This window comes from Labrus bergylta, chromosome 14 (assembly GCF_963930695.1).
Source record: "Labrus bergylta chromosome 14, fLabBer1.1, whole genome shotgun sequence".
NCBI classification, from domain to species: Eukaryota; Metazoa; Chordata; class Actinopteri; order Labriformes; family Labridae; genus Labrus; species Labrus bergylta.
Window position 1 is genome coordinate 14,655,785 of NC_089208.1, and position 12,154 is coordinate 14,667,938.

General features: G+C 39.1%; 1 protein-coding gene across 2 annotated transcripts in view; it reads right to left on the reverse strand.

Annotated features, from left to right (window-relative positions):
• Positions 1–12,154, reverse strand: part of LOC109995641 (rho GTPase-activating protein 26) — an 82,312-nt gene that overhangs the window by 39,146 nt on the left and 31,012 nt on the right. For both annotated transcript variants that reach the window (XM_065963118.1, XM_020649434.3), the window contains 3 exons: positions 6,994–7,089; positions 4,986–5,047; positions 4,080–4,151 (listed from right to left, as the gene is read on the reverse strand). In XM_065963118.1, the coding sequence (XP_065819190.1) occupies positions 4,080–4,151; positions 4,986–5,047; positions 6,994–7,089 (230 nt within the window). The remainder of the gene's footprint in view (positions 1–4,079; positions 4,152–4,985; positions 5,048–6,993; positions 7,090–12,154) is intronic.

Genomic DNA, 12,154 nt, shown 5'->3' on the forward strand with positions numbered 1-12,154 from the left:
ATTAAAATAATTTAAGTTATTTTATCAAGTAAATAATACTAAACTTGTATCTGTTTTAATCTCAGTGTGACGTTTAACATTTTTGTTGTTGTTGAAACACCACAAGCAGTAAAAGGTGAAAGATTGTGTTTGTAATGTTTTCCTGATTTTAAAAGCACACTCATTGGTTTACCTGCTGCTGGATGAATATAAGTTATTAAAACATGTATCAGGGTTCTTATCTGGGGAGGGGCGGGGCTGCCTAATTTAACTGATGGGGTTGGACAATGGGATGATTTGATATTTACTCTGTAAATAAACCTTTTAATTAACCAGGCATTTTATTCAGATTACTTTTTTTTTTCAAGGGAAGAAATAAAAATAAAAAAAAGTAAACCAGTTCAACAAAATTGAAATATATGACAGCAATTATCAAAAATGGAAAAAGGCTTATCTCAAATATGCAGGCTGTATACAGGCTATTAAAATAAGGGGATCATTATTGTTCATAGTTAATATTGAATCATGTCACTATAATAAAAAAAATACATTGTATTAAATAATACAATCAGTGAATGACTGAATTCCAATAAGATGCTTCACTTTGAAGGCCTTGCATGCTTGCTGACTGTCACACAATGTTAATAGAAACCCCTGTGCTGTCCTACTATGACCTGTCCAAACATCTGCTGTGGAGAACACAACTCAGGACTGACATGTTTAATCACTGAAGAGTAACATGTCATGGATTTGTAGAGTTCTCATAGTATATTTTGTTTTTCCAACCCCTCTTAAGAAATGCTATGCACCTTGTAAGTCTAACCTCAGACAAGCAGATGATATCAGCCCCTCTTTCAGTCTTATGACACAAGTGTTTCTCTGCTAAGCCTGTCTGAACAGAAAGAATCAGTACTGTGGGCCAAAAGGAGGAACAGACAGCAGCTGCAGATCCCATCAGAGATGACGAATGTTCCTTTTAACAACAAGGCCTCTGTTCTAAGTCTTCCTCTTTCACTTTTTCATCTTAACAGAGGTAATCATGTCTCAAATAACTGAAGCTGCATCCATCCCATGTGTCCCTAATTATAAGTTTAATTACAAATATTTGGTTTAAAGTATCAATTCATTGGTTTTTAAAACTCTACTAATTGTACAATTTCCAGTGTTGGGTACAAAAGCCAGTGTTTGGGGGCGTGTGACCTAGTGTTTATATCTCACGCTTCATGTACATAGGCCGTAGTCCTCATTGCAGCAGCCGTGGGTTCAAATCCGACCTCGGCCCTTTGCTAACCCAACCCTCTCCTCTCAACATTTCCTGTCTCTCTTGACCCATCATATCCAAAAAAGGCAAAAAAGGCAAAAAATAAATAAAAAAAGCCAGTGTGATTGTTATTTTTCTCTCATTCACAGTACCAAGTTGTACCTAATCTTTTTTTTAAACTAGAAGGCATATGATGGTATATTTAAATGTAATTCCATTGGCAGCCAGTAGGTGGCAATCTCCTCCCAGTATGATTGTAAACTAACGATTCTCTAAGTCTATTTCCAGCCCTGCCACCAGTCTGACTCATCACACACACAACTAAGTTTGACTACACACACCACTGCTGCGTCATGTCGACAATTATAAGGAAGTCCCAGTGAAACATGACGCAGCATGAAACATCATCACTCGCTGACTGTTTCTGCAGACAGCGTATGGTTTGAAACTTTTGGGAATCCGTTCCCAAATGTCCCAATGTGCATATGCTATAGAATTCTCCCTGTTTTAAATGTGATTAAAATGATGTGAACATGACTGCACGGCTGACTGAAATACTCATTACTCGTACTAAATTTACGTAACGACACAAACACCTGTAATCAACATTTTTTGAAAATGGCGATCTTTTGAGACACTTCATCTTGAATGTGTTTATCCCGAAAGGTTTTATTGTGCAATTGCAGCAATTATGCACTTTTTATAAATTCAGAAAGGCCTAACATTACCAGCTTGTTTTAGAGTGGATGGTTGCCACAATCAAATTGTCCTTGTGCAACACATATTAAGACCCATGCCAAATATTTGAATTCCTATGGTGAATTCTATGGTGAATGAGATTACTTCCCTGATTTCATGTTTTCCTTCAATAAACAGTTTGAAATATATTCGGCCTCTACGGCATCCACTTACTAAAACACAGGACGAGGAGCTGTGGAGTAAAAGTGAAACTGTGCCAGGCAACGATGTGATCGGTTCTTTTAGGGTTAAACTGGGATTAGTACATCGCTCATGCCGACCTTACTGCAAAGACTACGCGTTCACTTCTTTTAATCGGGCCATCATGTCACAATTAAACAATGACCTGCTATAAAGGGAGGGATCAGCAGAATTTACACGATTAACATGTTTAAGGCTGCATATATCTGAGGAACCCCTGTGGCTTCTCAGCTGTGACTTCTCCATGACCTGTAGCGAAGAGATTTCAAATATAGCATCTATACTGTGTTGGGAAAGAGATTACCCCAACATACAGAATACTACTCGTCCTTAAACATGACAGGGGTTTTTGGTTGTGTGATGTTTTTTAAGGCTGTAGAGAAAATAATTAAGTTAAAAAGGGCAAATTAACAATATTATTACAGTTAAATAAGTTTACATCCACCTGGTAAGCTACTTGATGAAGTGTTTCCATAGTCTCCTGTATGTTCACTGAAGATTTACACACTGTTACATTAAAACAACACGGGCCTAGCAGTGAGGGAGCCCTGCTGGCCGATGAGACCCCCCACAGTTGAGATCAGTGATTTATAGCAGGATTATGTTTCCTCTAATCTCCTATTCAGGTCATTTAGGCGTGCTGCAGACCTTGATAGACATTAATGAACAATCTATCAAGAGGAGGGAGAGACTCTTAGACATGCAGTAAATATTCTCTATGTGCAATCAAAAAAAAACGGTTTTCATTACAAACCTGTCTTAAAAGGGACTTTCCCAAAGTCTCTCAGTGAAAGCTCTGTGTGTGACTGCTGCACTGTGCTAAATCTAGAGCATTTGAAGATGTCATTCAAAGTTACACATCTGCAGAATGCAAAATGTTATATGACTGCATTGTTTCTGTCTGCAAGACATAGCACAAATTCTTTGTTGTAGTGTACAGATGTGTGTACATTTCACTGTATGGAACCAAGAATAAATTACTATAAAATCAGAGAAGGGATCGAGTAATAAGTAAAAAATATCACAGTCTTTTTGTGCTACTGACTCTCTTACAAATTCTGGAATTATATTGCAGTCGAGTCTGGTCCTAAAAAAACTTTATTGCAGTTTAATGTAGATTTAAATACAGAAAGGCCAGGTTAGCAGAGGATGTGCCATCGTTTCTGCAGCCGCTGCAATCAAATCATTTAAAGGAAAATTAAATAAGAATATACTAACTACGAACTATACAATAAATAAGAATTATACCAATAATTTACTAATAAATCCCTTTATTTATACATCTTTGCAATATTTCCAAGATTCATGGATAAAATAAAGATAAAGTGCATTGATTAAGTGGTGATGGATACTTTATGATCCTTTGTTGTTCAAGCAGCAAAATGTACACCGTCAGGTCCAATAAAAGTGTTTATAGCACATCAGTAACAACATACAATGTTCTGAGCTCTTGACATAAGTCCTATAGTAGTCCTTTAAAGTTAAAACAATCTTTACTAAAACTGATATTGGTGGACAAGGCGTCTCCTGAAGCAAGGCATGATGTAAAAAGAATGACTCAGAAGTGGCTGAAGAAGCAACAGACTCCCCTATCGAAGCTAAAATTGTTTGCCTCCGCTCCCTTTGCCCTTCTGCAGAATAAATACCAGGGAGCTGACAGGAGAAACTTGAGATAAAGTCAGAGTGAAAAATCTGACTGTTTGCGTTCACACATGCAGCTCCTCCTGCAAACTTCAGGAGTTTTGTCCAAGTGTGAAAGCACTATAATGGTGTGCTCCTAGCAGCTGAAAAAGCACTAAAAGGATTTTTATTGATTTGTTGAGCAATCTTTTCCTGCCAGTAAATCAATATTGAAGCACAAGAGAAGACATTTTTGTCACCAGTCCAGTGGCTTCCTCACCTTAGCTGCACTGATTTGTTCTTTTCTGAACCGCTCCAGTGGCATAATCAGCACATCACTGGCATTCTCAATCTGTGGGACAAACACACACATACTCCAATATTACAGACAAACAAGTACACATTACAGACATCTCTCAAATTACACTGTGGTTTATACTGTATTATTTCTGCTCAATTATGACAATTCACTGGGGTTAGAGAGAGCAGCAACACAGCCTATCTGTGAATAATACATGATGCCAGCAGTGATGCACATTTCTAGGAATGCATCAAGGTGGGGAAAAAAATTAACTTAAGTACTCCAGGGACAATGTCTTAGTTATCCAGATTATAAAATGATGTACGAGTTGGTTGACTAATCAACTCTGAGGGATCAGCAGTGAATTATAGGCCCAAATGATGACATTTTCTCATGCACATAACAATTTTGGAGAGTTTACTGCAAACAGTTATGAAAGAAGACAAGACACATTTCAAGGTTGAATTAAAAAAAACTAATCTTTGTGAATTTTGCACTTATTGTTCACCAGTTAGTTTTCAGATCTACTCAAGAGGCTGTTTTCTTGCATCAAACTTTAATTAAAGAAACATTAACATTATTCTACATTAGATATCAATTATAGCTGATGCAGAATGATGATGCTCTGCTACATGTGCTGCAGACAGTGCTGGAAGCATTGTGACCCATGGAGTAAAAGTCAACTCTCTTTGACACACTACGAGATGACACCATTTGTTTACCACTTCCAAGCATTGTTATTTCTTTAATATTCCTGATAAACGTATCTTTTTTTAGCTGTATTTTGTAATCTGCTGAGTAATATCAAGCCTTATTTGTGAAACAGTTTCCACTCTCTTCTAGCAGTCATCTTTAATATTCACCATTATCTGCAAATACACTTACCATGCGTGTCCTTTCGTCCTCCAGGTTCTGTAGCACGGCTGCAAACTCCTGCAGAGACTTGGCTGAGGACAGACATGTTGGAAGAGAGATAGCCATAAAAGACAGAGAAAGGAGAGAGAGCGTCAGATGGAATTTGAAATAGTGCTGTTGAGACAAGCAAACAGAAAGCGTTTGAAGAAAGTTGGCATGAGGCGGTGGGGATGAAGCTTTTGTTTCTGCTCTTGGACCTCTCACTCATGACACAGCAGAGTAATTAACTGGAGATGAAACCGCAATTTAGAGGGTTCGTTTCTATGGTGCTTTCACAGCGAGCACAGCTCACTGCTTGTATCCTCGCTTGCTGGCAAGAGAGGCATGGCTACATTGTTTGGGGTCAGAGTTTCCACTTCAATTGCCTCCATCGCTGTCCAACACTTCTCTCTCTCTCTCACACACACACACACACACACACACACACACATCAACTGAGCACGTGCAGCTTGTTGAACTCACACATGCAAACACACAGAGCATGGAGTTCATTCCTTCATGATCCCATTTTGACATATACACTTAAACCCGTTCTGTTCTTCAACATCAAGAAGACTTGCTTCTTGGAAGTTAGATTCAACTTTGAAAGAGCAGAACCTGCACGACTGTGGAAGGAATGCAATGAAAAAGAGTGCAATTCTTTAACAAAGCTCGTAAAATGCAGTTAAACTTTCGGTAGGCTCAATCACACATTTTTCATTGATGCCGTCGAAAATAAAAAAAATGTTACATTGAGACAGAAATAGACTCAGAAAACATCACAAAAGCTATATTCAAAAGTTTTCTGTAAGCAAGCTGCTTTTAAGCATTTAACAAACGGTTTCTTAAGACTGATCCATATGGAGTATCCAGTATATAGTAGATATTAGTTTAGACATAGGTATGACTATGAATACCCTTAAAACAGTGCAGGGGTGCAGCCCAGTTGAACAGCAAGCTGTTCAGGAAAGATAGCCAGGGTTAGTTAAACAACAGTAGAGGGCGGGTCAGCCCAGTGAGGAGCTACAGCCTGCACAGACACAGCCAAGCAGCAGGAGAGGGTGTGGCAGCTGCTGCATGTTTCACACAGAGACCGTGGGCTGCAAGGCCCGGGATGAGTCCATAGAATTAATTATTATTTTTTGTTCACCGATAATACACAAAAAGGTTCCCACGTTGTGCTCATGTTCACCCTTGTGTTGGGTTGAGCATCAGCATGAAGGAGTATCATATGGGTTCGACGAAAGAGTAGTTCAAATACAACAAGAGCAGAATTTAGGAGTACGTCAAAACCTTTTTAAAGGCTTAAGAAACATGTCACTTCAAGTTGAACACGCCAGTAGCGTAGTGGTTTCGTGAACTCGCCCCATATAGAGAGGCTATAGTTCGCCAAGCAGGTGGCCAGGGTTCAAATCTGACCTGAGGCTCCTTTCCCGCATGTCATTCCCCACTCTCTCTTTCCCTGATTTCTGACTCTTTTCACTTTCCTATCTCTAAAATGAAGGCATAAAGAGCCCCCAAAAAACCTGTAATTTACCCTATTACAGTGGAAAGCTTATTTCAAGATAAGGAGTTTTTGAATATAAATGATACAAATCTGAGATAAAACACCAAAAGGATTAAACACATTTTTTTTTTTATTGCACACTAAAAAACTAGACTATCTTTAGTTGCAGAAATGACTCAATGAAAGCGTCCCTGTAAGGGAAAGGCTGGCAGTTCAATTGACAAGCCTCTTTTATACCCATTTTATAATTTGGCAATACATAAGAATAAGCTTTGATACTAAAATGAATATGCAGACACACGATTTGATATCGAATTGTATAGCTTCCTCTACCACCGCACTGAAAACAAAGCTTGCCTTTTTGAATCACTGCTGATACAACTTTTCTATTTCGGGCACGATAAACGACAGAGGAGTCCAGCATCTATTTATACGCTTTCCTCTTCCAGGATAGAATTCAGAATAGACTGGATTGCATATCAGCAAGCTTACCAATGCATATTTCATCATCTGTCTCGGCGTCTCCGATACACTGGAATTTAAACTCGTTGAGAGACTCTGCGAACTTCCTCTTGGCTGTTGAGAGACCTGAGAGAAAGAGGAGAATAGAAAAAGGGCTTGAGGTTTGCTTAAAACACAGTTAAGAAACAGCTTCATCAAAACGATTCAAGAGTCAGAAGAATCAAGCATGTCATCAATATTGTTTCTACATGTTTCACTCTTCACCCTGCTTACTCTTCCATATGCAGATTGATATCGAGTAGAAATATGTTAAATGCAGACAGGTGGATACTGTGAGTCGATCCTCAGTGGCGTTAGTGATGAATGTTGACAGCTCATATATTGGGGTGTACTTTGTGTGTGTCTGCACATGTAAGTGTGTGCTGAGTAGTGCAAAAAAAAAAGTTCCATTAAACTGGGGGCACATGAGCCAAGTGAGGCAGTGAAAGGCCTCGGACAGACGGATGCCTTTCAAATAATACATGAGGCGCTAAGAGCTCCTAGGAGGCAGACACTCACGGCCAGTTTGGCTTCACTTCCATTTAGAGGCAGGGTCACACACAGCTACATTTCCAGTTGCTGGACAGACAGGCATAGGTTAGCCACATGTGCAGGATCAGAGTAGGGAGCGAAAGGAAAAAGGGGAAGAAAGAAATAGACACGTCTCATTACTCTCTATAAAAGTGATTGTAATGAAGAACAGGATTTTGGATAAATTATTCCTTCCTCTTCATGGCCCAAAATTATACAGACGAAATTAAAGTTACGGTACAGGAAAGTACATTAAGCAGAGAAGGATGCAGGAAATAACGAGAGAAAGAAAAGAGATGTTGGCTCATGAGACTTATTGAAAGACAGATGGGAGTCAGGGAAAGGACAGTGAGTGTGGAGAGAGAAGAAAGACAGAATGTAATTGGCCATGTTTATGTCAATACCACAGGTCGTCCGTGTGTGTGTGTGTGTGTGTGTGTGCATGCGTGCGTGCGTGTGAGAGTGTGTAAAATTTCGGAAAGATCCTCTGCAACTTGCCAGTCGGAAAAATAAGCAGCTCCTGCAATTGCTGCCAGAAATTCTCACACTATTACTGGCACACTTACATGCACACACACAAACTCACAAACTATCTCTCTTGGGACTGACTAAGAAGACCTCATAGAAAGTCAGTCTGCAGTGAGTCACAGCGGCTCCGTAGCGTCAAAATAACTTAAGTATGACCAAATTGAGACCACACTCCAGCCATGAAGGATAAACTGTGGTTTTACAGATCCAGTGTGCTGGAGAAGAAAAAAAAACAAACCTAGTGTTCTTCTAGTAGTCTCCTAATACGCTTTTTTTCCAAACTTCATTCATGTTGTTACACATTAAAACTAGGCCTGTCAAATAATTTTTTTTACCCGATTAAGCAGGAAATTTATTTTAATCATTATTATCACTATGTTTGAAATTCCATTAGTTTGCGTTTCAAAGTTGTTTTTGTCATGCTTTTATTTTGAATTTTTGCTCAGTCTTAAGCTAAGGGTACTTTACTTTCTGACCTGATACAAACTTTCTTTAAATTTGGAAGGAAATAAAGAACTTCCTGTCGAAGGTTAGGACATAAACTAAACCACAGAAAAAAGAACTTGTTATCTTAAGTAATCAAAGGTGCATGACAACGTGAAAACAGCCAAAAGAACTGGTGAAACCAGTTTTGATGTCACAAGGTGGATATTACTTTTGACAAGGAGTTTTGAAATGAGCAGTTAAAAAAATGCAGTTGCGTTGTGCTTATCCATCACTGTGACTACAGGGAATCGCTGTAGTGGTTTACCCATGGTGTGCCTTAATAACCCCAATACTGTCCCGGGTCAATTTGACCCGAACAGTGGTAAAGGGTCCAAAAAGTGAACATAGCACAAGGGTTAAAGTTCAATTATCATGCAAAATACAGTACACTTTAGCATGTTTTTCTAATGCTCATATGTGTCTCTAGCCTGTCTACAAACCCCCCCAATTATGAGAAAAGTCCATCCTCTCCATCTTTTGCCTGCTCCACTGTTCAGAAAATGTGTGATCAAACAGGCAGTTTGGAAATTTGACCTTTGATGACATCACAAAGGGCAGTAACCCCTCCCCCAGCTAGGTGTTTTTGTTTGCCCACTGAGAGCACCTTTCCACTGTAAACAACTGAGCATGGAGCGAGAGAGCCAGAGCCACATCCCCTTTCAGAGAGACACGGTCGGACACAGCAAATTTACATTTAAAGCTGCAGACACAGAAACAGGCTGTTCTGACTAGGGCTGAAATAGAGGGGTTTATAGGCGTGATAAAATACAGGACCAGAGTAGATTTATAACAAGAAGCCTCACAGACATGTTTGGGGGAGCTCTGAGATTCATATAAACTATATATATAGTTTAGTTTAATATGTGACTTTTAGGGACAAAATAAGTTGTGATTAATATGATTGTATAAAAAAAAAATGTGCATGTTAATTTCTAACTAGAAAAACGATAAGGACAGCACTCCAAATTTTGTATTTGAATTGCCACACGAACGTTTCGAGCCAAGGCTCTTCTTCAGCGTGTGAACAGGAAAAACATTTCAAACGTCCACAGGTGTGATCAATTTGTCAATTTGTCATTTGTCCAAGATGAGCTCTTCTCCATCACAGTAGAGGGAGTCTCCATCCAACAACCTGCCCACAACACAAAACAACACCCAACCCACATGAGCTTCCTCAATAACGAGGTACACAGGAAATGCAAAGTACAATCACAAACAACAACAACCCAAAACAGGCAGTACTCAATACAAGCCGCACTCAATCTCAAGTCTTCAAGCCAGTAAACAACCGCTGTGATCACTGATCACAAAAAACTGATAAATGAAATCTCCTCATTTAAACTCTTCGGGAATGAGGGTATGTTAATTTCTAGCCTTAACCGCATCAGCATTAATGTGTTAAAGCTGACAACCCTAAATAAAAAGAAAAATTAACTATAACAAAGTTGCAATGCAAATAAATGTCATTGAAATACAAATAAATATGATTAATTAAGATACTCAACCATTCCTCTTTCTATTAGAAACATGTCTAATGAGCACCTCAACTTTGTAAAACCGACGAGTTCATGCTAAAATATTGAATGTCATCATTTTCAAAGAGTTTTCAATCTCTGCCTGCAAACAAGAAACTGTTCTGTGTTAGAGCTTACTGTACATGGGCGTTGAAGAATAGAAAAGAAAGAGCTCAATAGCATGTTGGTAAAACAGGTTTACATTTTCAAGTGTCTTTATCCACTGCTGTTATGTTAGTGACAGCATAGTGCACAACGCGGTGAACACTCTGTAAGCTGCGCGTGCAGCACCTGGCAAAGTCATCAGTGAGACACTAGTACAGTACTGACTCAACAACTACTCTGAGTCAAAGCACTGCAGACATATCATTTTGAAATCTATAAAATGATGCACCTGATTGTTGTGGACACTTGTGCACTTTCTAATGCACCTGAAAGTGTGCACCTGTAGGTGTCCATTTGACCGTGTTGCTGACCACGTAGATTTTTCTTCTTCTCCATTTTACATGGTCTGAATTGTATTTAACACCACAGGCACTTTCTCTCCTTTCCTTCCTTGAAGAATGACTCTGTAAACCATGTGTTCAAAACTGATGAGAAACAATCTTACAAGCTTTCATTTGTGTTTAGCTTGCTGGCCCTTGGAGTATGGCTGACTGTACATTCTGGCAAACGATGTGATGAGGTAACATATGAATCTTTTCTGGCTCATACATGCAGATACATCATGCATGTCACACTGCTCCCCTTAGCCATGCATCGCTAGATCCTGGCAACTGCAGAAAATTGGACACACGCAAACATGCATTCAGGTTCCCATCTGTACACAAGCACACATCAGGCCCAAGGGGGGGCTCGATAGGCTCAATCAAAGGGTGTTTCCAAATCAAAAACACAATATTGGCCTGCATGATCCGGATTTTTGCCAAAATAAAATTGTTGTTTTTAATTAAGATAGAATTACATGCTGTCACAGGTACATTTTCCAGAGAGGTTTTCATGTAAAGAATGTCTACAGATGTAGTCAGTGCTCATGCTTTTCCATGTAAGGTTGCTTCCATGCACTGGTTCAAATGTACAAGACCCAGGTGGAAAACATTCAGTAATCTACAGTAGTCAAACCTATCTACTTTAGGACAGGATCTCAGGGCTGGGGAAAAAAGGGAAAATCAACTCTCCGCTTGTTTTGTACTGCTTCAAACATACTGACAATATACTAAGGAAGTATTAGGCCCAGATTTCCATGATGATGATGTTCTTACCAAAGAGTGTCCACATTACTACACTATATCATTTGTATTGCTGTGTCTGTCTGTTGTTTAAGTGACCCAAATTAACCATTCCATGAAAAATGTCTCAAATATCTTGAATATGCAATATCCGATTTACAACTGACAGGGAGAAAAAAAGACACATTGTTGGGTGCTCCCAGATGCAAGATGCCTTGAGGATGCTATGGTGTCACTGCTAACTACTATTTGAGTGTGTGTGTGTGTGTGTGTGTGTGTGTGTGTGTGTGTGTGTGTGTGTGTGTGTGTGTGTGTGTGTGTTTCAAGTCTGTGTTCAGGCAGGAAGGCCAGCAAAGGACACTGACAGTTAAAAATAGGTGACCCTGTTGACACATGCCTCTCTTCCCATCTTCTCACACTCAGTCCAACAGAAATCCCCCCCATTCTTCTCTCTTTCACTTCCCCCCCCTTAGTTTACAACAAAAACAGTATTGTAATTACAACACATGCACACAGGACTTGTATATTCATGAATTTATAAATGAGTCAGAACAAAGCCTTTGTATGCTATGTCTATTAGACTTGTCATCTATGCATCGTGTTTTTTGCTTACAGATATTTATTAAATTTAGTTCTCTGATTTAAAAAAAAAAAGTGATGCATTTTGATGCTACTGCTATTTCAGTACTTCATGAAGTGTGGCATATTAAGTCCAAAGGTGTACAGCACAAGGCAAAAAATCTACTTTTGTTACTCCTAATGTAGTCAATCCGTTCTGGAGCGTCACAGATTTACTTTAGACGATTTGCTTGTCATAGGATAAATGCTTAGTGGAATACAGACAGGCTAAAATATGACAGTCAC